Here is a 24472-nt window from a genome sequence, read left to right as displayed (position 1 = left end):
GCACATGACTCCTGCCGACCAGCCCCCTCAGAAAAGCACAATAGTAAAAAATCCTGTCTGCCCAGCCTGTGGGCAGAGCCTATGGGGACTGGGCAGTGCCAGCCCAGGGAGGGTGTGGGGCACCCACATGGCCCACAGAAGGGAGCTGCCAGCATCTCCCCCAAGGCTTTGAGGAAGGAGCAGTGCAAAGTCAGTGCCCGGTGGATAGCTGGCTGCCCCTCGGGGGTGGGGGGGAGCATTGGGGACTTCTCTTCCACAGGGGGTGGGGGCTTTTCGGAGCATTTGCCATGTGCTGCCCACGTCCCAGGCCACTGGTGGGAGGGAGCAGGCGGTGTCCAGTCTCCAGGCAGCAGAGCTCAGTCACTGGTCCTGCCTCAGCGTTGGGTACCCACCAGGGGCACTGTCTCTCAGGGGCTCAGTGCTGGATAGGGCCCTGCCCAGCCCCCAGGGGGCGCTGTCTCCCAGGCACCGGGTGCCCTGCAGGGGGCGCCGTCTCACAGGTGCGGGCTGCTCTGCAGCAGCGTGGGGAGGGCACTCTGCAGGGAGCTAGCCGTCTTGCGTGAGGCCTTGCGCAGCAGGGGGCTGTCGGGGTGCTGCTCTCGCAGGTGGAGCAAGTGGCCCTCCTGGCTGTCGGCCGTGCAGCCGCACTCCTCGCACACGTAGAGCTTGGCCCGCCGCTCCTTGTAGGCATAGCGCTGCTGCACCCCATGGATCTTCTTCAGGTGCGACTCCAGCGAGCAGCGCTGCGTGAAGGCCTTGTCGCACAGGTGGCACTTGTACGGGCGCACGCCTGCAGCGGAGGGAGGGGGACGACGGGTTAGCACTCCCTGTGCACATTCACCCCTCACGTCTCCCTTCGTCCCCAGGGACCTAGCCCCCCTGACTCCTGCCTGCACAGATCCAGCCCCACAAGAGCCTCCACTGCCCAGAAACCCAGTAAACTCCCCCATGTGTGTGCACACAGACAGACACAGCACCCCCCAATCCCAGCCTCAGGGATCCGTTCGTTCTACCAGTGCAGAGTGGAGAGGGTTTAAGAAATCCCCCAGAATCCTCCATGTAGGGTTAAGGGGTTGGGGCCTGTAGCCAGGGCTCACCTGTGCAGGTGCTGGGACAGGACTGGGGGCAGGCATGTCCCAGCAGGGGCAGGGTTTGCACCTGTGCAGGTGCTGGGGCAGGGCTGGGGGGGGGTGTCCCAGCAGTGGCAGGGCTCTCACCTGTGCAGGTGCTGGGGTTGGGGGGGTGTCTCAGCAGGGGCAGGTCTCTCACCTGTGCAGGTGCTGGGGCAGGGCTGGGGGGCGGCTCTCACCTGTGTGGGTGCTGGGGCAGGGCTGGGGGAGTCACAGCAGGGGCAGGGCTCTCACCTGTGCAGGTGCTGGGGCAGGGCTGGGGGGGTGTCTCAACAGGGGCAGGGCTCTCACCTCTGCAGGTGCTGGGGCAGGGCTGGGGGGGGGGTGTCCCAGCAGGGGCAGGGCTCTCACCTGTGCAGGTGCTGGGGCTGGGGGGGTGTCCCAGCAGGGGCAGGGCTCTCACTTCTGCAGGTGCTGGGGCAGGGCTAGGGTGCGGCTCTCACCTGTGTGGGTGCAGGGACAGGGCTGGTGGGGACGCGTCCCAGAAAGGGCAGGGCTCTCACCAGTGCAGGGGTGGGGCTGGCGGGGATGTGTCCCAGCAGGGGCAGGGCTCTCACCTGTGTGAGTGCGGACGTGGCGTTTGAGGTCGAAGGTGTCATTGAAGCCCTTCCCGCAGTAGGGGCACAGGTGCCGCTTGACCTCGCTGTGGCACTTGAGGTGCCGGTTGAGCATGCGCTGGTAGCTGAAGCCCTTCTGGCACACAGGGCAGGAGAACAGCTCGCCTGGCCCCTCGCCCAACGTCACCTGCCAGGGGCGGGGATGGAGCTGTCAGAGATGGAGCCCAAGGAGGAGGGTGCCCAGTGGTGGGGCGCTGTCTCCTCCCCCAGGCTCAGAGACACCCCACCAACACCTGCAGCCCTGGGGAACCATCCCAAGCACCAGATCCTCTGCTGCTCCAGTCTCCTCCCCAAACCATCCTCCACTTCCCTGGACACTCACAAACAGGGACCCCACCCCTCCCACAAACACCCCTCCCAGTCTCTGCCCCCCAGCACCAGGGGACAGCAGGGGAGCTGGGTGTCAGGATTCAGGGGCATCGGCAAAGCTGTGTGGGCGAGGAGCTCAGGACTGGGACAGCAGGAAGCTGGGCATCGGGAATGCCAGCTGCTCATGGTCACACTCAGACCCTCCCTTGTACCCAGCCACAGTGCAATGGGTGAGAAGGGAGTTCTTTGGGCACAGATCCTGAGGTTCCCTTGGGCAACCAGCCTGCACAGCCCAGATGGGCCACATGGGGTCCCTATGCTCCCTTAACCTGGAAGAGGCCCCCTGACTCCCCCAGACCCCAATCCATACCTTCATTTTGGGCCGCAGGAACCCATTGTGCTGCCCAGCTGGGGGCACCTCGCCAGGAAGCTGGGCAGCCGTGTAGCTTGGATCTCGCAGGGTCAGGTCCAGGGGCATTGGATACGACGGGGCTTCAGCCACCGAGGGCTCCAAGTCCTTGCCCAGGTCATAGCCCCCCAGGCAGACTAGGAGAAATCAGAGGGGAGGGTTATGGGGAGGCTTTGCTCCCTAAGATCTATGTTGGGGGTACAGGCACTGGAGGGTGGGAATCAGGCCCATCTCTCCAGGGCCCTATGGGAGATGAGCCACCTTGGCTCCACATGGCCCCATGAGCTTGCAAGCCCCCCAGCGGGCCTCACCCATCATCCACCCAACTCACACTGCATGCAATGGGGTGGGAGGATGCCCCAGCAGTGGGGAGATTCCAGGGGATTCCCCCTTCCCCAGCAGGCTTGCCACCCCACCCTCACCCGCAGTGTTCACTGTCTTCCCTCCCCCCACTAATCAGAATGGAACCAGGTGAAAGAGGCGCAAGGTGGAGTCACCCCCTTGGGGCAGCCATTGACTTGTTCACACTCTCCCCCCCTACACACACACATACCAGAAATGGAGCAGCCACAGACTGGGGAGGAGAGCATCCTGGCAGCCTGGAAAGATGGGGGAACCAGGCCAGGGCCATGGCAACACAGGAGGAACCCCCCACCCATACCCAGTCCCTACTCCCCGAACCAGCCAGTCCCCCAGCTCTGCTGTAGATCAGAGCCAGCGCCCCCTAGAGGAGTAGGGCTCCTGTGTCCCTTTCCCCACCCAGATTGGAGCCAGTGCCCCCAGAGGGGAACCTCCCTGTACCCCATTGCCTAGCGCTGCAGTAAACAAGCTCCTGGAACCGGTTCCCCGAGATGTGATCGGAAAGTCCGGCCCAGCCCAGCGGGTTAATTGAGTGTTTCCACCTGGGTGTCACATGCCACTGGGCCAGCTGGAGGGGCGGGGTGGGGATGGGGATGGGGATGGGGGGCAGAACTAGTCCAGCTAGCCAGTCACCCCAGCACTCCCCTCTCAAAGCCCACTGCAGAACAGCCTCAATATGTCTCCCCTGCTCCACAGGTCCGGCCCCCCACCTGTCCAAGGCTTTTATCCTGCTGCCCATCACCATAGCATCCCAGCACCTTCTACAGGAAACCAATAGCAACACACAGGCCCCTAGTGCACTCCATGGAGTCTCTGGCCCTTCTCCCTTTACAGGGTCAGAACCCCTCACGGGGAAAGGGGTGAGCACATTGTGAGTGTCACTGAGAGCAGACAGGCTCCATCAAAGAGCCTAGGCTGGATCCAGCGAGGGATTTCCAGTGGCCATAAGGAAGCATTAATGCTCCTGGCCGAGGACTGGGAAGAGCTCAGCGGGAACACTGGGTGCAGTTCTGGTCACAGGAACAAGGCTCCAAACCGGCCCGGTGTGGAGAAGGGCTCCCGGGCTGATCAGGGGAGAGGAGAACTGATCTTAGGAGAGGAGACTGTGCGCGCTGGGCCTGTTTAGCCTGGCTGGGCGAAGGCTGAGAGGGGATCTGGTTGTGTCTATAAATCTGGGGGCAGGGAGAAGGTCTACTGAAGCTAAAGGACAGTGTTGGCACAAGCACAAATGAGGATAACTTGGGCAGGAATCAATTGAGGCTGGAGATAAGAAGGTTTCTACCCATCAGAGGTGAGATTTTCTGGAACAGCCTCCCCATAGGAAGAGTGGAGGCAAAATAAATAACACAAGAATGGCCACATTGGGTCAGACCAATGGTCCACCTAGCCCCGTATCCTGTCTCTGATAGTGGCTCATTCCAGATGCTTCCGAGGGAATGAACAAAACCGGGCAATTTCGAGTGATCCATCCCATCATCCAATTCCCGTTTCTGGCAGTCGGAGACTAGGGACACCAAGAGCACAGGGCCATTGATGGACCTGGCCTCCAGGAATTTACCTAATTCTTTCCAGTTATACTTTTGGTCTTCACAACATCCCCTGGCAATGTGTTCCATAGGCTGACTATGCATTGTGTGAAGAAATACTGCCTGTTTTTGTTTTAAACCTGCTGCCTGTTACTTTCATCGGGTGACTCCTGGTCCTTGTGTCATGGGAAGGGGTAAATAATTCATGATTTTGTAGACTTCTATCACATCCTCCCTTATTTATCTCTTTTCTAACTGAACAAACACCATCTTTTTAATCTCTCCACACAGGAAAGTTGCTCTATCCCTCTCATCATTTTCATTGCCCTTCGCTGTACCTTTTTAAATTTCAACATCTCTTTTTTGAGTTGGGGGTGAGTGGAATGGCCTGCACGATTCAAGGGGTGGGCGTCCCAGGGCTTTCTATAGTGGGATTATGATATTTTCTGCTTTATTATCTCGCCCTTTTCTAATGGGTCCTAACATTCTCTGAGCATTTGCCTCCCACTGTCCCTTGAGCAGATGTTTTCAGGGAACTACCCGCAGTGACATCAAGATCTCTTGCCTGAGTGGTAGCAGCTAATTCAGACCCTATCATTTTGTGTGACTAGTTGGGGATTAGGTTTTCCAGTGTGCATTACATTGCACTTACCAACACTGACAGCCCAACCCAGCTGAGGATGGAGCTAGATGCATGTCTGTGAAGGGGCTGAGTGGCTGCGACAGCAAGACCTAGACACAATGGCACAGGAGGTCCCTTTTACCTGGTGTTGGAGAGGAAGGCTTTGCAGGGTTTCCGAGAGCTGGTTAGACTCTGGGCTATCCTGGTCTCTGGAGGACCGTTGCATGGCTGGGTCCTCTTCCTAGAGAATGCTTTGTCCCTAGCTTATCTTCATGCTGGGTGATGGGATCTGCACGTCCCCAAGGAGTGCAGCGCTCACCGCAGTTTATAGATCAAATACGGGCTTTGTTGCAGCTGGGGCATTATCCTCTAATTGCTTTGAAAATGAGAGACCAAGGCTTTAAACTGACACAAGGAGTGAGCTGGGAGCCAGTGGAGAAACTCAAGCGCAGACCTGAGCTATGGGGAAGGGAGGCAGCTGCTTTCTGTACTGGCTGGAGCCTGTGCATCGTCTTCACATGCAGCTTCAGTGAATTAATAGATACCAAGGCCAGGAGAGCTCAGTGTGATCATCTTGTCTGACTTCCTACAGTACCCAGGCCACAGGACTTGGGCTTCCCTGCATTAATTCCTGGCTGAATTAAAGCAGATCTGGTGCTGCTACGGGATAGAGAGTGGGATTAGCTGGACCTCTGCCATGGGAAGTTCTGCATTTTCTCAAGTCGTTCGGCAGCGTTTCCCCACCAGCTCGCCACACAACGGCTTGAAATTCTGACCCCTTCCTCAAAAGTTGCTAGAGCCGGGGGCCGTTCCTGGAGACTTTTGCAAGCGGGTCACGTATAAAGCCAGAGCTCTTCTTTCTCTTTTTGTCTGCCACTGAGCACTTACATCCTACTATGTATGCCCCTGGGGGCAAGGACTGTACTGGGCTGTACAGCACCAAGCACATCAGGGCCCAAATAGCCATCAGAGGACAGTGAAACGTGTGGCCAGAGATAGAAATGTGGGGCTGACCTTGAGGCGTCACCTTGAGGCAGGACCAAGGAAACCCCAACCATCTCTGACAGGTGTTTGTCCAACCTGGTTTTAAACCGCACCCCGCTCCAAGGACAGGGCTGCTCCAACCTCCCTTGGGAGCCTGTTTGCAGGATCAGGGCCTATGGGTGTAAATAGATTCCAAGGCCAGAAGGAACTGCTGGGATCACTTAGTCTGACCTCCTGGGAGGCGTAGGGAAGCCCTAGGACCTGTGTTAAAGCCGGGCTGAACTGGAGCAGATCTTCTAGAAAGCCAGCCAGTCTTCATTTAAAAATGGCCAGTGATGAAGCATCTTTGGTCTGTTGTTCCAATGGTTAATTACCCTCATGGGTACCAATTTGCTCATTTCCTGGCTGAATTTGTCCAGTCTCAATTTCTAGCCACTGGAACTTGTTAGACCATTGCTAGATTGAGGAGACCCCTACCAAATATTTTCTCTCCCTCCCCTGGTAGGTACTTATATACTGGGACCAAGTCATCCCTTAACCTTTGCTGTGTTGAGCTAAGTAGACTGAGCTCTTTGAGTCTCTCACTACAAGGCATGTTTTCCAATTCTGGAATCATTCTGGTGGCTCTTCTCTGAGTCCCCTCCAATTTATCAGCATCCTTCTTGCATTGTAGCCACCAGAATGGGACACAGGATTCCAGCAGTGGCCACACCAGTGCCACATACAGAGGTAACAGAACCTCCCTAATCCTACATGCGCGTCCCTTGTTTATACAGCCAGGGGTTGCATTAGCCCTTTTGGCCACAGTGTTGAACTGAGAGCTCATGTTCAGCTGATTATCCACCACGACCTCCCTCTCCCAACCCTTTCTCGGAGTCACTGGTCCCCAGCATAGAGTCCCCTCTCCTGTAAGTATGGCCACAGTCTTGGTTCCTAGCTGTATACATTTGTATTTGGATCGGTTGAAATGCATATTGTTTACGGGTGCCAACTTACAAAGTGATCCAGACTGCACAGTAGCAGTGACTTGTCCTCTTCATTAGTCCCCACTCCCCGCCTCCGTCTGTCAGGCGCAAGCGTCATTAAGGAATGATTTTTTTTTCTTTGAGGTCCTTGATAAATGTCTAGAAGTACAGCATCAAGACCCCATCCTAGTGGGACCCCACTAGAAACACCTGCTCACTGCTGAGTCCCTGTTTACTGCTACATTTCAGGACCTATCAGTTAATCCATTGTCAATGCATTTCATTGGCCGTATTGATCTGGTATCATTCTAGTTTTGTTTTGTTTTTTTACTCACAATATCATGTGACACCCAATCATATCCTAACCAAAATCTACATCTATTACATCACCACTATGGCCTTTATCAACCAAACTTGTAATCCCACCAAAAGAGATATCAAGTTTGTTTGACAGGATCTATTCTCCATAAACCCAGGCTGATTGGCATTAATTATCTCACCCTCCTTTCATTCTTTATTAATTGAGTCCTGCATCAGTCACTCCCTTATCTTGCCCAGGATTGACATCAGGCTGATAGGCCTATAACTGCCTGGGCTGTCCTGTTTACCCTTGCAGAATATTGGCACAATATTCTATCCCTGACTCTGGGAAAGCAGTGATCATAGAATATGAGGGTTAGAAGGGACCTCAGGAGGTCATCTAGTCCAACCACCTGCTCAAAGCAGGGCCAATCCCCACACAGATTTTTGCCCCAGATCCCTAAGTGGCCCCCTCAAGAATTGAACTCACAACCCTGGGTTTAGCAGGCCAATGCTCAAACCACTGAGCTATCCCTTGATATAAAGTTGCAGTGGGTTACAGCAGGCCAAGGCTAGGAGTCAGCTAGAACACCTGGGTCTAATGTGCTGTTTCTACCTTGGGGTTCCTTGCTCTGAGAAAGGAGGAGAGGAGAGGGGTGGGGTGGGTGGGATGGGATGGGATGGGAATCTAGTGCTGCTCACACAGTAATGGCGAGGAGAGGGGATCAGCACCCTCCCTTACTGTGACTTGGAAAGGAGTGGCTAGGGCTTAAAACAAAGGGGAAGGCCAGAAATACAGGCGGCAGACAATACTGCTCCCCCTCAGGAAATTCCCCAGGAACTGATGCTGGGATCCACCTCCCCCACCCCATAGGAGTATGGACCAGGAGCGCCAGGTAAGAGATGGGATGCACTTGGCAACCCAGAGCCTGTGATATTCAGGGGTCTCCATGGCCCTAAGATCACTTGGGGACCCTGGTAGCCATCTGATTGCTCCCACGGACACTGAGAGACAATCCCTGCTCCCAAGAGCTCACAGTGTAAAGAGTCAAAAGGTGGGAGGGAAAACTGAGGCCCGGAGAGGGGCAGATATTTACCCATGGGCAGTGACAGAGCTGGGAATAGAACACAGGTGTCCTTAGTCCCAAGGCCAGATCAGCTGGTCCCACAGGAGATGGAAGCAGTTTCACATACAGAGACAGCTTCCAGGAGCAGCACTTTCCCCTGCATCTGCTGTGCTAATGGAGTCACTGGGACCCACATTTCTAATGTCCCTTCCTTGAGCCTCCCAATCATATCACATCACAGCCTGATTTAGCCATGCCATAATTCACAGAGGGAAAGGCAGGACCAGGATTTAGCCCTCCCTCCAGTCCCAGAGCGGGGATAGAACCCAGCTCCCAGCCCCCTCTGCAAGTGTCTAACTTGCACTGGTTGATGTTTAAGCCATTGGCTCTAAGAGGTGGTGCCAATTTGAAGGGAGACCCCAAAGTAGGGCTGAGAGGCTTATCTGATCAGAGGGGGCAGCAAAGCCTGACCCATTAGGGGGGATGAGACAGGGTTAAAGGGAACTGGGGCCAGCCAATCAGTGAGTTAGTTATCTGTCAAGGAAGAAGTGCATAGAGCTGGGACCCAGGACTCCTGGGTTCTATGCCAGCTTTGCTAGAAAGGATCAATTTCCTTCCCCTCATTAGCTCTCTGTTTTCCCTCTGACATGCAGCAAAGATCTCGCACTGGCCCTGAGGACGGGGCTGGGGGGTGTCTAACTGAAATTGGGCCCCTTTGGATTAGTTAATGACCCAGATGGACGCCAGGTTCTGCCAGGAATCAGCAGGTTGGAATCCACAGACAGCTACTCATAGAGCATCCGGGTATTAATTACCAGCTAATTACAGACTCCAGGGCCAGGCACTCCCAGGCAGGGTGCTAATGCACACTCCCTGCGTGCTGCAGGGTGGGTCATGAGCCAGGTACTCAGCGTCCCGTTGATTTCATTGGAGGTCCTTGCTCACCAGCCCAGATTCCCCTCCTACCATCAGATTTACAGGTCCCCTTGCTCTGATCATCTCCAGCAGCCCTTGGGGCCTCTATTGCCCACTCTGGGAGGGGAGTAGGGTCTAGTGGTTTGAGCCTATTGCCCATCAAGGGACAAAAGACTCCTCTCCCCCCATTGGAGGAGCTGGGGGGACACCCTGTCGAAGGGAGTTCTCCCTACCACCGATCTGGGGAGACATCCAACGCCAAAGAGTGCTCGGGTGGCACCAACAGGGGAAGGATCTGACCTGGACCCAACCAAAAATGAGTGACATCCAAGTTTACAATCAAATGCTTAAGGCACCGAACTGGGTTCTAGTTCCAGCTCTGAACTGCTGTCAGACCTGTGGCAAATCCCTTAATCTACCCTGTGCCTCAGTCCCCTGTCTGTAAAATGGGGATAACCCCAACAACCATAGATTTAGGGGACTGTTAGACTATCTAGTCACCCCGTTCCCCCTGCACTGAGCTCAGTCACTTGTGTTTGACTAAAACATGTTCCCGAAAGGCATCCAGGCTTCTCCAAGAGATGGAGATGCCTCCCCTTGCCTTGGCCATTTGTTCCAATGTTAATCACCCTCAGGCTTAAACACCTGGGGCCTCCTTTCTCACTTGAATGTGTCTGGCTTTACCCACCCACTGGGTCTTGCTCTGCCTCTTGCAGCTGGCTTAAATGCTCTTCAGTTCACTATTTGCTCTTAGACACTGTCATCAAGTTACCTCTCAACCTTCTTTTAGAGAAGTTAAACCAGATTTCCTTCCAGCGAGAGGCCTGAGCTCACGTTCTCCAACTTCCGAGTTTAAGGTCTTTCTGGATCCTAGACCGGTTGAACAGTTAGAATAGGCTCAACCTAGGATTTCTCTGCTTGCATAAGATTTTTTTTTTTTTGGTTTACCAAAACTCCATTCAATCAAACGTTGAGACCATTCAATTAAAAAATGTCAATTAAACTGGTTTCTAAAGCTCCACTCACTGGAGCATTCAGCCAGCACCCTGCACTCACAGCTCAAAGATATTTCTGAAGCCTCCAGAAGAAAAATGTTCTCCCAGCACCTGTCCAGCCCACCAGCACCAAGGTACCTGACTGTCTAGAATCTCCCCACATGCACCTTAAGTGCTATCATCTGTGTTTTACAGATGGGGAAACAGAGGCACAGGGGAGCTAAGTGACTTGCCCAGTGTCACAGAGGGAGTCTAAGGCAGAGGAAGGAATTGAACCCACATCTCCCAAGTCCCATGCTAGTGCCCCAATCACAGCACCAGCCTTGCCTGCTACAAGGTAATAGCTGGCAAAACATCCCTTAGAATTAAAGCTATGGCAGGGATTTCCAGTGGCTTGAGCAGAGTAAACCCAGGAGTCCTGACTTTTAGCCTCATTCCCAGCTCTGTGAAGGAAGTAGGGGCTAGTGGTTGGGGGGGCTGGGAGTCCTGGATTCTGTCCTCTGCTCAAAGAGGGGAGTGAGGTCTAGTGGTTAGATGGAGCCAGGACTCTGGGATACAATTAGTTCTGGTGTTCCTATCCTGACTCGCCAGTTCGCAGCAGGGCCAGGCCCTCCTCCCTCAGAGCTGGGAGCCAGCATCCCCACGCACCTCCCAGCCCTTCAGCTAACACACAGCTAATCCTAAGAGGGAGTTTAAACATTAAAAGCCACTTCCCCAGCATGACCGCTGGAGTTCTGCATAACTGCGCTTCCCCCGCTGCCTGAGCACGCCCCCGGCCCCCGGGGCTCCCCAGACGGAATGGCCGGGAAAGAAAGTGAAGAAGCTGGAGGCTGGCCTGGCAAAGATTCCCAGGGGAAGAGCAGTGTTAAAAAAAAAATGCTGATTGGAAACCCTCGTGGGTCCCTCTCGGGATCCTGGCTCCGGTCGCTAGACACACACACACAGGCTCTCATCCGCAGATCAGTTAAGGAAATGAGCTGAGTCCAAAGGTCACCCTCCTGGAATCCGACTCCCAGCACCAAGAAACCGCTGCAGACCCTTCAGTGCAGAGAGGGAGCACGGAATCACTGGCCCTCACATTCCAGCCGGCCTGGAGCTGCATGTCAGGGCAGTGCCATTACTTTGTGCGGCGAGCCCCGCTCCCTCCACGGCAAGCCACTTCACCTGTTTGCCCAGCGCTGCTGTCCCCTAGCCTCCTGTGCTGAGTTTGGAACAGGTGACTTGCCACTCCGGCAGTAGGCACGATTCGGAAATAGGGACCGTGTGCCACTCACAAGCATTAATGGCAACATTTCGAAGAGCTCTAATCTCCAGCAAGGAAGGCTGGTCTAGCGGTTCGGGCTCTTGCCTAGAACTTCGGAGACTTGAGTGTTAAAGTTCCTCTCTGCAGCAGGACCCCCCCCCTGGCAAGTCACTTAGCCTCTGTGTGACTCAGTTTCCCTTTCTGAGCAATAGGAATGATTGCCCTGTTCTGTCTCCCTTGTGTGGTGTGAGGTGCTCAGATAGCAGGTGTTGGGGGGAGATAAGTATCTGCACAGATCTAGCACCCTTCCTTCAGTCAGACTCACCTGGTACATAGATCTCTCCTCTCTCTTCATCAGGCAGTTCACTCCAGTTCCTCTTGCCCACAGACACACAGGATTTTTTCACTAAGAAAGCCCGAGGCATCTCTGAGCTCAGTTAAATTGCCTGGGATTCTTAAACAGGTCAATAAATAAATACATACAAGCCTTCCCCCTCTTAGCATAAAAACGGGAAAACTTTCTCCCAACTCGGGAAGGGGCCTTTTCCTCTCAAATAAAATAAAAAGAAAACAAGAAATCAGCAGCAAGAGGGATTTCCAGGGAGCATGTGACGTTGCAAGGAGAGCAGCGAACAAAGTTTCCTCCACGTTCTAGGGATGGAACGTTGCAACAAGCCAGGCCCGCAGCGTTCTGGGGATGGACCGTTGGGTCCCGGTGGGGTTCACCCAGCGCTGTTCCTTCGCGCTCAGGCTGCGCTCTAGTCAGTTTCAGGCTCTCAGCAGGTACAGCCGCGGAAGTGGCGGGGTGGGGGGAGCAACCGGGGCGGGCTACGGAGCAGGCAGGCTCCCGGGCTTCTCCGATAGCTGCTTCCTTGCCCTGAGAGCCAGGACTTTTGCGGGCTCCGATCCGGAGGGCCAGACCGGATCGGGGAGGGAAAAGAACTGTACCTGCGCTGAGCTCATTAGCGAGTTTGTTTTTGAAGGAGGGGGTGGGGATGGCGCATGCGTTTGGAAATAACGGTGTCACCCACCTGTGCGCTACCTGCCCAACCGGTTCCCTGCCAGGAGGAGATTGTGTGACACCCACAGCTGGGGGCGCCCCCCCCCTTTGTTTTCTTGATGCTTCAGCGTTTCCGAAGAGGGAGCCGCTGGAGGGGGGGGGGGGGGTTGAACACACACTCCCTGGGGGAGTGCGGGGCGGGGGGAGCAGGGGGTGCAGTGAATACGCAGTGCTCGTGAGTGCGGATCCTCCAAGCCAGTTTGACCCAAACAGCTAGATCTTGATGTCATTGAATTTAACCCCAGGAAAGGTATTTTCTTGATTCAGGTCAGCGACTGGCCGTAAGGACTTGGCCACACTTCAGTTGTTTTAAACCAGTGTCGCTCCTCTCCCCCCTCCCCCGCGCCTGCCGCAGGGTATCACCCCCCCAGTGCACACAACACTGGACTGGTGTGAACAGCAACTTACACTGCATTGCCCTGGTGGTGGAGATACTGCACCAGAATTCATAGTGAGTTGCACTAGTGCGACCCTCTAGTGTGCATGTGCCAAGGTGGTTTGCATGAGTGTGGTCTGGTGTAAAAACCACCTCCACTGGCAGGGCTGCACTAATGCACCCACGTAGGTGCAAGGACCCACTGCCCCACTCTGAGATTTTCCATCAGCTAACAGGCCCAGATCTGACCGGGTGGTCCCCAGGACCCAAGCCTATCTCTCAGGGGCTGCCACAGGGCTCTGCCCATGCATAGGAGCTGGCAGAATCAAGGAGGAGGCCTGGCTTCATGGCTGCTGGACCAGGGAAACCTTGCGCCTGATCACTAGCCGCGCCGAGCTCCCATAACCTCACATTGCTCCCTTCTCATTTAGGCATGGAAATAAGCTGCTGAGATCTCTCCATGGGGCTCGGCACCCCTGTCTCTTATGACATTCCCCCCCCCCCCATTAGACCTCACTGGTGCTACAGATCCCTGTGCAAAATCCACCTCCTCCATTGTGAGGCACTGGGGCCCTGGGAATCAGGCTTCAGATGTCTCATGATGGGCTCCTGCAGCCAACAGTCGATGTTAGTCCCAAGTGCCCCAGGGGAAGGTTGGGAAAGAGAAGCTGTGCTGTTTATTCCGGGCTGCAGCTCAGCTCCATCTGGAGGCGTCTGCTCCTGTTTCAAGGGACAAGTCAGCGGGGTGGTGCAGGTTGCGTTAGAGGGGAATGTCAGAACGGCGTGGGTTCGTGGGATGGAGGTTAGCCAGACTGCACTTAGCCAGGCTGGAAAAGCAACTTGGCAGGACTCTTAGAATCATAGACTCGTAGGACTGGAAGGGAGGTCATCTAGGCCAGGCTCCAGCGCTCACGGCAGGACTAAGTATGAATGAATTCTCCCCCTCCCCTTGAGACACACGCATAGGGAGGCCATCTGCAAAGATCTATGGAGCAAAATTTAATGCACAGGATGTTCAGAGTTCAGATTCTGCACACGCACCCCCAGCAGTTCTCCCCCTTCTGCATGGAAGTAAAAGCATACACCCCAGAAACAGGTGCATCCCAGGTCTCCAAAGTCCTGAGTTTGAATGTGTTGGAGGGGGAGTTTTGAGGGGAAGAGTGTTTTGCGGGGGAATATATGGGACTGGGGGATGAGATGTTCTGGGGCGTGGTTGTGGTGAGCAAGGGATTGTGGGGGAATTTGGGGTGGCATTTTGGGAGGCTTTGGGGGAGAGTTAGAGCAGGGAAGGCTGGGAGTCAGGGCTCCTGGGTTCTATCCCTGGCTCTGGGAAGGGAGTGGGGCCGCGTGGTAGAAAAGAGCGGGCTGAGGCTCAGGACTCCTGAGTTCTATTCCTTGCCCTAGGAGGGAGTGAGGTTAATTGGGCTAGAACAGGGGGGCTGGGAGCCAGGACCCCTGGGTTCTGATCCCAGCTCTGGGAGGAGAGTGGCAGAAGCAGAGGTAGTGAAGAGGTTTAGCCATGACCTACCCATCACAGCACTTAATCCCATATAGCCCCTTCTAACCATGTGTCCCCCGCCTCCCCAGGTGGCTGCTTTGTGTAGCCCAGCAGATTCCTGGTCTGGGAGGGGGAAGGAACTGTTTGTGATTCACCCGCTGCTCAGGAGAGCCGGAGCGTCAGGCGGATGCTGGAAGCCAACGCCTGGCGGGTGCGGGGGGTGGGGGGGTGAGGACGAGAGCTGCGGGCCCAGCTAGGCCCAGCTCCAAAGAATCTTAATTGCAGCCGGCTTGGCACCTGTCGGCCGAGATGCTCCTGGCACACACAGCACATTCCTGGGGCCAGGAGTCCCGCAAGCCAGGCCCTGACACACATAAACCTGGGAGCGGAACACAGTCACTTCTTCAAGGGCTGCTGGCTAAAATCCAGGTCCAGGATGTGGGGACTGGCTGGCTCAGAGAGGTGGGGGATGGGACACGACCTCTCCCGTACCAGCTTGGGGTTAGATGGGAACTGGTGCCCCCTAGAGGGGAAAGACCCCATTCCCTCCTCCTCCCAACCCGGATTGGAGCAACAGGCCCAGAATATGTGCCCTTATCTGGGCGGGGAAGGTATGGACCCATTAATTATCTGTCCAGCACCGCTCACGACTAGTACCAAGGAAAAGCGTGAAGCCTGAAACATATAATTATCCTGCCTATGTTTCCTCTAGTGCCCCTGTCCCATAACACGCCAGAGAGGGGCAGAGATCACCCCACCCACAGCTGCAATGCGGCCAGCCCTGGGGTGGAACGCACTGGAGTGGTGGAGGAGTGTAACAGCACACAGCAACGCTACACAGCATTGGCAGCTGTGTGTGTGTGTGTGGAGGGGGGAGATGGTCCAGGTTAGGTCTGAAACTGGGGCACAGAGAGGCAGAAACCAAGTCAACAGAGCAGGGGTTTGGCCAGGACACTGGAGTTCACACACCAGCATGTGGGGAAAGTGCCAGGAGGTTTAACAACCATAAATGGGGCAGGGTCACGGTTTTACATCTCACCTTAATCAGTGAATCACAGTGATAGGAACAGCACGGCACCCTCATGAAGTGGAGAGCATCCCTTGTACTGAGCTCCCCGTGGTGTTGCACTGGGGGATTGGGGTCATCCCTGGCTGTGAGAGGAGGGTACCCCTAATGAGCCCTCCACCACACTCCCTGCGGCACAGCACCCCTTCACACTGTGGTTGACCATTGGGGCCAGTGGTGACTGAGAAGGGAGAGCACCTGCTACCCACTCCCTGCAGCTCCTTAGTGGTCTCCCCTCCCATCCCAACTGAAACCAGACCTGCTTAGCCTGCCATCTCCAGGCATCCCAGCACAGGCAGGGCTCCGCTGCCTCCTGAGCCTCAGCCCACAGGCAAAGCGGATGTCAGCATGTCTTGGATGTGGGAAACACCCAAGACCAGGCAGGTGGTGCCAGCCCAACGGGTTCAACAAAATAGCCGGGTAAATAACCTCAGGGAGGAGAAGACAACAAACAGGACTTCTGGATTGGCAGCGTATCTAGTGGTTGGGGGTGTGGGGAGCGAGGCCTCCTGGGATTTAGCCCTGCGCCTGGTGGGGAAGTGAGGTCAGAACGAAGGGGGGCTGTGAGGCAGAGCCCCTGAATTCTATGCCTCAGTTTCCCCTCACTCTGTTGAGGGGATTTTCCTGGCTGGGCAGTTTCATTGGCATATGTGGGTACCTTGCTGTGAGGCAGACAAGCTGTGAGGTTGGTGATGATGAGCTGGGCTGGGCACTGCCCAGGCTCGTGGCACTGGAAGCCCGTGCACTGCAGCACATAGCCTGCGTCTATAACATGCCTTCAAAGAACTTGGCTAATTAACCCACAAGTGAAGCAGCATCAAAACCACTCACACAGGGAAACTGAGGCACCACCACTTCCTTGGAGCCAGCACTAGGGTTACAACCCAGTTCTCACTCCAGCCCTCATAACCACTAGGCTCCCCTCCCCTCTCACAGCTGCAAATAGAAGAACCCAGGTGCCCTGGCTCCTAGCCAGGCTCTCTGGGTTGGGATGCTCCCAAAATCCCAGCTGGAGTTTCGACCTGGCTAGTTCCTGGTGTTGGGACGCGTCCCAGCCTCAGCCCCAGGGGGGAATGAGTCTCGTGGCAGGGATGGGGCAGACGCGGGGGAACCAGTCTGGATGTGGACAGGAGGGGTGCGGCCGGAACCTGGGGGGGGGAGGGCTGTCCCTAGCTCTACCACTGACTCACTGGTGATCCTTCCTGCTCCTTGCCTCAATTTCCCCATCTCCTCATGGGGATGGCATCTCTGAGAGGCTACCCAGAGACACCGAATAGTTCCAAATAGATCCATGCTTAATATATACCACTAGTGCTTTTCATCCCTTGCCCAGTTCTGAGATGCAGCCACCTCAGGGGTAGTGCACAGGGTCTGTTTAACAATTCACAGTAACACCACATAACAGTTTTGGACAGGAAGTGAAAAATAATTTTGTATCCACTTGAAACTGCAGGGTTTATTGAGACAAGCTATAAACAGCAGAGGTGGAATTTGTCTGGCGCTGGGCTGGAGTACCCTGTGCTAACCACTAGCCCCCATTGCCTTCCCAGAGCCATAAACAGAAACCAGGATTTCTGACTCCGGCCCCCTGCACCCCAGGCCTTGCCGCTCCTCCTGCCGCTGGGTTCCTCCCTTCTCGCCCCCGCGCCTGGCTAGGGGAGCAGGAAGCTCCCGGTTCCACGAGGGGGCCTCTCCCTGTGCCCCAGGCAGGCCCCGTTCCTGCTGCCATACAGTTAAGTTTCGCCGCCCGCCCACACTCCAACCTATCCCAGCCTTCCCGAGCAAAACTCCCTCTCCTCATTCCCTAATCCCAGTGCAGGGGCAACCTGCCCAAGGCTCTGATTACTGGCAGTGCCTGAGCCCCAGGCCAAGAGGGTATCTCCAACCCAGCAGTGCCATGGCTGCTGGTTGAGGGGGGTGGCAGAGGGTAGGAGCTGTATCAGGGCAAGTGCATGAAATAATGAGGGGGATGAAGGAGTGGGGGGAAGAGCAGAAGATACAACGGGCTGCCCTGTGCCTCTTTCCCCCGTCTGCCCAACCCATGTCATGCCCTAGCCTCAGTGGGGCACAATCTGCCTCCATGTGTGTCTTCTTTGGCCCCATAGAGCTATGCATGGGGTCAAGGGGTCCCAGGGATAGTGGGGGCTGCAGGCCAGGATTTTGGAGCCTTGTCAGAGCTAGCTGGGGGTGGGGGGAATCCAGAGCTGGAATTAGCAAGAGGCTGTGGGTTGGGATTGAGAGGCATTAGCAGATATTAGGGGGGCCAAGCTGCAATAGCAGGGTAGGGGGACCACTCAGCCCCTAGGTACCTGCAACCTGTTATCCGAGGTCTCTGGTATGGCTCAGGTGGGGGTGGCTTCATGAGACTGTTACTCAGAGGTTACACAACGAAACTGAAGCAAGTCGGCACCTGCTTCTGCCCCCTCATCCCAGACCTCCGGAGCAACAGAGCCAGGACTCAGCCATCGCCTCCTCCGTTAGATGCTCTGGGGACAGAGCCCTGCCACTCCTTCCTGCTCCATCCCATAGGCCAGTCCTGCCTGTCACCCTCAACCCCAACCTCCTGCTAACTCAGCCCTGGGCTCCCCAAGAGCTCTGCCAGCACCCTTCAATCCCACCCCCTGCTATCCCAGTTCTGGGCTCCTCACCAGCTCTGCCACTGCCAGTGCCTGTCAGCTTGGATTTGCAGCCCCCTGATATCCCTCCACCCAGTCCCTGAAACTGACGAGGATCCTGTGCGGATGGGGTGATGTGGGGTGACAGTCCTTGAGGGTGAGAGGAATCCATGGCTGGATGGGCCCATTGGTCGGGGGTGGAGGGGTCGGAGCAGGCAGCGACAGAGAGGAGAGGGGTTGCTCCGGTTGGGGGACGGGTAATGTTGAGGGGCGGAAGGGGTGTACCCAGAGCAGCGAGGCAGGGGGAGGGGCCGGGCAGTGACGCGGGGGAGGAGGATACGGAGGGTAGTGACGCGGGGGGCAGTAAGGCAGGGGAGATATCCCGGGGGGAGGGGCCGGGCAGTGACGCGGGAAGGGGGATACCCGGGGGAGGGGCGGGCAGTGACTTGGGGGAGGAGGCTACGGGGGGGGTAGTAAGGCAAGGGGGATACCCCGGGGGGAGGGGCCGGCCAGTGACTTGGGGGAGGAGGATAAGGAGGGGTAGTAAGGCAAGGGGGATACCCTGGGGGGAGGGGCCGGGCAATGACTTGGGGGAGGAGGATACGGGGGTGGGGTAGTAAGGCAGGGGGGATACCCCGGGGGGAGGGGCCAGGCAATGACTTGGGGGAGGAGGATACGCGGGGTAGTAAGGCGGGGGGATACCCCGGGGGGAGGGGCCGGCCAGTGACTTGGGGGAGGAGGATAAGGAGGGGTAGTAAGGCAGGGGGGATACCCCGGGGGGAGGGGCCGGGCAGTGACTTGGGGGAGGAGGATAAGGAGAGGTAGTAAGGCAGGGGGGATACCCCGGGGGGAGGGGCCGGGCACTGACTTGGGGGAGGAGGATAAGGAGGGGTAGTAAGGCAGGGGGGATACCCCGGGGGGAGGGGCCGGGCAGTGACTTGGGGGAGGAGGATACGGGGGTGGGGTAGTAAGGCGGGGGGATACCCCGGGGGGAGGGGCCGGGCAGTGACTTGGGGGAGGAGGATACGGGGGGGGGTAGTAAGGCGGGGGGATACCCCGGGGGGAGGGGCCGGGCAGTGATTTGGGGGAGGAGAATACGGGGGTGGGGTAGTAAGGCAGGGGGGATACCCCGGGGGGAGGGGCCAGGCAATGACTTGGGGGAGGAGGATACGAGGGGTAGTAAGGCGGGGGGATACCCCGGGGGGAGGGGCCGGACAGTGACGCGGGGAGGGGGATGCCCCGGGGGGCGGGGCCGGGCAGTGACGCGAGGACATACTGGGGAACACCGCCCGGCCGAGCGGCTCTAGCCCCATCTAGCGGCCGGCGGGGAAGCAGGAAGGGCGGGGGCCGAGGCAGCTGCTGCGTCGGGCGGTGAGCGGGCCAGGCTGGGACTCGGGGATGCCCCGGGGTTCCCCCGTGGAGGGGGCCGGGTAGGGGCAGCGTCCCCTCCTTCCCGCGGGGCGGGGATTCCCTGGGACCCCCTTGGGGCCATCTCGGGCTGCCGCACTGAGACCCCCCCCAACACAGCCCGCCAGGAAGCCCCACCCCAGCGCCCCCGTTACCCACAACTCCCCACCCCCAGCTATTGCCCCAACACTCCCCACTCCCTATCACCCACAATCCCCTGGGGCCCCCACCCAGCACCGCCATATTCTCCGTTACCCACACTCCCTTGCGTGGGGTCATCATGGACCTCTCCCCCACTGCCCACACGCCCCTGCGTGGCGCCCTGAACCCCCCCATTACCCACATTCCCGTGCGTGGGGTCATCATGGACCTGTCCCCCATTGCCCACACGCCCCTGCGTGGGGCCCTGAACCCCCCCATTACCCACATTCCCGTGCGTGGGCCCGTTCCCCAGCGCTCCTGTGCACCCAGCAGTCTGTTCTCCAGCCCCCGCTCGCTCTTACCGAAACCCCAAGGCTCCCACTCGTCCCTGGCCTCAATCAGTGTCCCACGGGTTCCCTCCAGCTGCCCCCCCTTTCCCGGGATTGCTACTTGTCCCATTTTCTTGATGCCTCAGTTTCCCCAGGATTAAAACTGGGTTAGTAGCGGCCTGGCCCACAGAGAGAGTCCTGATTCTCAGGTCAATAATCCCATTACATACAGGCACTGAGATGTGGCCACCACTGAGTTTGGGGCGGGGGCGCTGATTATACAAAGATCCCTGTCCAGTGCTGCCACCTCTGGGGCAGGGCTTGAGTGAGACTAGCAGCTTGTGGCTCTGGTGTGGGACACTCTTTTGCTCAGACCAGCTTCTCTTTCCCGCCCAGGTGGTCCCTCCCAGGGGTTGCCATGAGTGTGCGGAGTGGGGAGAGCTGGGCCCAGCTTATAACAACCTTCCGAGCAGGCCCCACAGCCTTCCTTCTGGCCCATGGGAGTGATGATACCTTCCTGGCTGAGCTGCTGCAAGACCTCAGCAGCGAGAGGATCAGTGAGCAAACCAAGGTATGTGGGGTTGGCAGGATGCCTGGGTTCTATTCTTGGCTTGGGGAGGGATGTAATGGGCTAAAGCAAGTTTATACAGGGATTCCTGGGTTTTATCTTCAGCTTTGGAGGAGGAAAGGAGTGGGGTTTAGTGGTTAAAGCTGTGGGGGACTCCTAGGTTGTCTCTTTGGCATTGCAAGGTGAGTAAGGTCTAGTAGTTAGAGCAGTGGGGCTGGGAGTCAGGACACCTAGCTTCTACCCCTGCCTCTGGGAAGGGCTAGAGCAAGGGCGTGGGAGTCAAGACTCCTCGGTTCTGTTAGTGGCTTTCCCGTTCTATCTCATGGTGGTGCCTCTGTGCATCGCAGCCCACAGTGGCAGATCCCTGACTGCACTCGTCTCTCTTTCTCTCTCTCTCTGTTGCAGGTCTCCATGCTGACCCTTCTGCTGGAGTTCCCCACCCTGCTGTGCCCAGACCCCGAGGTGGGTGAGCAGGTGGCCGGCTCTCTCCTGGCTAACTTTGCCCAGCTGCCCCATTCACCCAAGCTGTCCTGGCTGCGACGCCACCTACTGGTGGTGGTGGGGACTGTGCTGATCTCCACTGAGGCCTTTGGGGAGGGCTCCCAGGCCTCTCGTGACTACCTCTCTTTGCTGCTGCACCTGGCCTCGGACCTCAATGACCAGCGGCAGGGGCCGGGTGATCGCGGGGTGCGGGCGGCCGCCTGCGAGAGTCTGAGGGAGCTGGAGTGCTGCTACCCTGGCCTGTTCTCCCGGCGGTTGGACTCGCTGCACTCCATGCAGCAGCAAGAGCTCACGCCTGTCCACCAGGGCTATACGCTGCTGTATAGCCTGGCCCTGCGCAATGCTGTGCTGCTGCTGGCCCGCCGGGGTGAGGGGGCTCTCAGTGAATTGCTGGCTGGCAACGAGGGGCTGGCTTGGGAGGCGGTGGGGAACGCCGGGGCAGTCTCTCCAGCGTCCCTTGACCATCTGCTGCTGCTGCCCACTCCGTCCGAGACCAAGGAGCTGAAGTCGGTGCTGTCCCAGCTGCTGGATGGCTCCTATCTGCTGACACCACCTGCCCAGAGTCAGCTTCTGTGTCATCTGGCCCAGATGGTGTGTGTGATCCGCACCCAGTCACCTGCCATCTTCAAGGCGCAGCTGGTGCGGTTGTTTGGAACAGCCCATGTGGCACTGCTGCATGCCAGCCTGCAGCTCAAAGGGCTTTTCACCGACAGCCTCTTCACGGCGGAGGACGAGGCCTTCCTCCTGCGCCGCCTGGTGGGCATGGCCCAGCATCCCTCACTGCCCTCGCCCCTCAAACTCTTCTACCTCGACTGCCTGCTGCACTTCCCCGAGAACCGCCCGCTGGGCTCTGGCTCTGAGGAGGGGCTGCCAGTCCTGCTCACACCCCGCCTGGCCGCCTGCCTCTTCCCCTCCCTCTTCAACGACCCGGGCACCATGCTGGCACGCCTGAACCTGCTGAGCCTGGTGTGCCTGGAAAACCAGGGCCCCGAGGCTGAGCGAGGTGTTGGGTATATCTTTGAGCATGTCCTGGCACTGGCAGACCCCGTGGCCGGTAAAGGTGGGCGTGAGGCCACTGGGCTCTTCTTCCGAGCTGCCTACCTCTTTGCCCGCTACTTTGGCTCAAGGCCCCAGCTTATGGGAGAGCTGACAGGCACACTGGTGAGGCTGTATCGCCAGCGCTGCTCCCTGGCCCCCAACCTCATCAACCTGCTCAATGAGACCCAGTTGGTGCTGGATGACCCAGCCTGGCCCACATCCTTGAGCAAGGCCCTGCAGGAGCTGACTGTGGGCATGCCACTGCTGCCACCCTGGGAGCAGGAGCTGGGCTGGCACCTCAAGCTGTTGGCTCGGGTGGCAAAGGAGAGTGGGGTCCCGCAGGGCAGCACACTTGGCTTCCTGCAGCGCCTGGTGCAGCTGGCAGGTGCTGGACAGTTGGGAGACTGGTACATTGGCCAGGCTTTGCTGAGCGTCTGCCGCAACCTGCTGCAGCACCAGCCTCCGCCTGCCATGGGGTGCCCGCTGGCTGAGCTGCTCCAAGACGTCTCACTGAGCTACCCGGATGTGGACGTGCAGGATCGGGCTCGCTTCTACTACACACTCCTGTCGTGTCTGTCTGGGGACAAGCTGGGGGCAGTGCTAGCACCTGGGGGGCGCCTCAAAGCCCGGACTCTCTCCTCCTCCATCATGGCAGACAGCGAGAACTTCGCCGCTGCACTCACCGTGCACCCAGCCCCGCAACCCCTGCTGCTGCTGCAGCGTGAGGCCCCAGCCAAGCCCACCCTGGTACCAGTGCCAGCCTCCCAACTGTGCCCTGCTGATGCTCAAGAGGTGAAGGATTGCTGCCGACGGCTCCTGGAGCTGCATTCTCCAGCGCGGCTCAGCCTGACGTACCGGCTGCTCCACACAGGGTCCTCACCTGAGCGACTCTTCTGCCTCCTGCTGCGCTTCGAGCGCTCCGACAACTTCTATGAGCCAGTGCCTGACATGTGCGTGCCCTGCCTCTCCGCCACCCACCCATCTCCCGTCCTCACACTCCACCTGCAGCCCTGCTGCCCCTACCCCACCGAGCTGGCAGTGAGCGCCTTGTACACCACGCAGACCGGCCTCACCTACTGCAGCCAGCTAGAACCACTGCAGGTGGCCTTTCCGGACATCTTCCTGCCTCTGGCACTGCCCGTGAATTGGGACTGTGAGAGCCGGCGCCACCTCTTTGACACCCTCTGGTCCTCCCTGTGCCCAGATGGGTCAGGTGACTGCGCCGAGAGCCTCTTTTGCTGGCCCACCACCCAACAGCCCTTGGGTGTCCTGGTGCAGGCTCATTTTGCCAGCTATCTAGTGGCAGAGGAGCTGGGCACCTACAAGATTGCCATAGCCCTGCCACCCCACTACCATGTGCTGCTGCAGGCACAGGGGACCCAGGGGGCAGCGCGTGTCACCATTCGCACTGACAACTGGAAGGTGCTCCCCCACCTGAGTGCCTACCTGCGGAAGGTGGTGGAGTGACAGCCTCAAATAGGGATTGAGAGGTATCTGTGAGTTGGACACCCCCCAGAAAGGGGGGTCTGTGAGTGGGAGTAAAGGGGACATGTCTCCAACCATGAGGGGGATTTGAGAGTGGACATAGGGGGACACATCTCCAGTCCACTAAGGGGCCAATCTCTGAGTGGGGCTGGGAGCCTGAAATGTAAATTTCTGAAGCTCTGTACAAATGCCTTTTGCAAGTAAAATTTGCAGTGAAATGAACAAATTAGTGCATGTGGGGAGGAGTGCATTGGAGTAGGGAGGGGGTGGTGCATGGGGAGCTGTGGGGGGAGATGCAATGGGGTGGAGCTGAAGGAGTGTGGAGGTGGTGCTATGCATTTGTGGGGAGTGCAATGAGGTGGTGCTGTGTGTCTGAGCTCCTGTACTGTTCCCAGCTAATGGGGAGTCTCCAGCACGGGTGCTGCTTGGAGAAGCTGAGCTGTAGTGCTGAAAGGACAGTTGGGATGCACTCTACCCCTCACAAGCTGGAGGACTGTGTGTCTGCCCTGTGGGCCCAATGCTGAAAGGAGGGTTTTGTTTCTGAGGCCTATTCGGTCCCTGCCTACCCTGCTGGTACAGGGGTTGGTGAGCAAGGCTGGCCCTAGGGCCTTTGTCACCCAGGGTGGAAAAGGTTTTTAGTGTCCCATGCCAGGGCTCTGGTGCCCCCAAATGAGGTAAGTTGGTATCCCTGAATGTTGGTTCCCAGACTGGCCCCCTGCTTGCTGGCCCCTGGAAGCCTGGCTTTGTGAGTCGTGCCTGTGGGGATGTGCAGGGACTGGAGGGGGACCCTGCTTTGCTGGGAACACACCTTGCAATGCAATCAGCTGTCTCCATGGCAACTGCTGATAGGGTGACCAGACAGCAAATGTGAAAAAGCAGGACAGGGGGTTGGGGGCAATAGGAGCCTATGTAAGAAAAAAACCCCAAATCGAGACTGTCCCTATAA

At 57.6% G+C, this 24472-nt stretch overlaps 2 protein-coding genes across 7 annotated transcripts; one reads left to right on the top strand and one right to left on the bottom strand.

The window, feature by feature from the left end:
• Positions 1 to 494: 494 nt before the first annotated feature.
• On the bottom strand, positions 495 to 11867 carry OVOL1 (ovo like transcriptional repressor 1). Of its 3 annotated transcripts, none has more exons than XM_050960428.1 (6): positions 11768 to 11867; positions 8217 to 8227; positions 3409 to 3437; positions 2427 to 2568; positions 1688 to 1874; positions 495 to 790 (listed from the first exon to the last, which is right to left on the bottom strand). In XM_050960428.1, exons 1-6 carry the CDS (start codon positions 11865 to 11867, stop codon positions 495 to 497), a joined length of 765 nt encoding a protein of 254 aa, XP_050816385.1. The 3 variants fall into 3 exon arrangements, with proteins under 3 accessions (XP_050816385.1, XP_050816386.1, XP_050816384.1); XM_050960429.1 differs by having other exon boundaries at positions 2427 to 2572; positions 3419 to 3437; XM_050960427.1 differs by lacking the exons at positions 3409 to 3437; positions 8217 to 8227 and having other exon boundaries at positions 2427 to 2602.
• Positions 11868 to 19367: 7500 nt separating this feature from the next.
• Positions 19368 to 23752, top strand: AP5B1 (adaptor related protein complex 5 subunit beta 1). 4 transcript variants are annotated; one of them, XM_050960414.1, is made up of 3 exons: positions 19368 to 19428; positions 20331 to 20505; positions 20908 to 23752. In XM_050960414.1, exons 2-3 carry the CDS (start codon positions 20353 to 20355, stop codon positions 23506 to 23508), a joined length of 2754 nt encoding a protein of 917 aa, XP_050816371.1. In that variant the 5' UTR covers positions 19368 to 19428; positions 20331 to 20352; the 3' UTR covers positions 23509 to 23752. The 4 variants fall into 4 exon arrangements, with proteins under 4 accessions (XP_050816371.1, XP_050816368.1, XP_050816370.1 ...); XM_050960411.1 differs by having other exon boundaries at positions 19410 to 19487; XM_050960413.1 differs by lacking the exon at positions 19368 to 19428 and adding an exon at positions 19879 to 20101.
• The last annotated feature ends 720 nt before the right edge of the window (positions 23753 to 24472 follow it).

This window comes from Gopherus flavomarginatus, chromosome 6, assembly GCF_025201925.1.
Source record: "Gopherus flavomarginatus isolate rGopFla2 chromosome 6, rGopFla2.mat.asm, whole genome shotgun sequence".
Classification (NCBI taxonomy): Eukaryota; Metazoa; Chordata; order Testudines; family Testudinidae; genus Gopherus; species Gopherus flavomarginatus.
The sequence above is the reverse complement of the archived record's forward strand: the minus strand, read 5'-3'. Positions and strand labels throughout refer to the sequence as shown.

Coding starts and splice junctions, on each gene's coding strand:
- OVOL1 (XM_050960428.1), bottom strand. CDS start 11,867: ATGCCTCGGGCTTTCTTAGTGAAAAAATCCTGTGTGTCTGTGGGCAAG. Junction 1,875..2,426: donor TCCTGCGGCCCAAAATGAAG/GTATGGATTGGG, acceptor CGCCCCTGGCAG/GTGACGTTGGGCGAGGGGCC. Junction 791..1,687: donor CCACGTCCGCACTCACACAG/GTGAGAGCCCTG, acceptor CCTCCGCTGCAG/GCGTGCGCCCGTACAAGTGC.
- AP5B1 (XM_050960411.1), top strand. CDS start 19,456: ATGCCCCGGGGTTCCCCCGTGGAGGGGGCCGG. Junction 19,488..20,330: donor TCCCCCGTGGAGGGGGCCGG/GTAGGGGCAGCG, acceptor TTTCCCGCCCAG/GTGGTCCCTCCCAGGGGTTG. Junction 20,506..20,907: donor GGATCAGTGAGCAAACCAAG/GTATGTGGGGTT, acceptor TCTCTGTTGCAG/GTCTCCATGCTGACCCTTCT.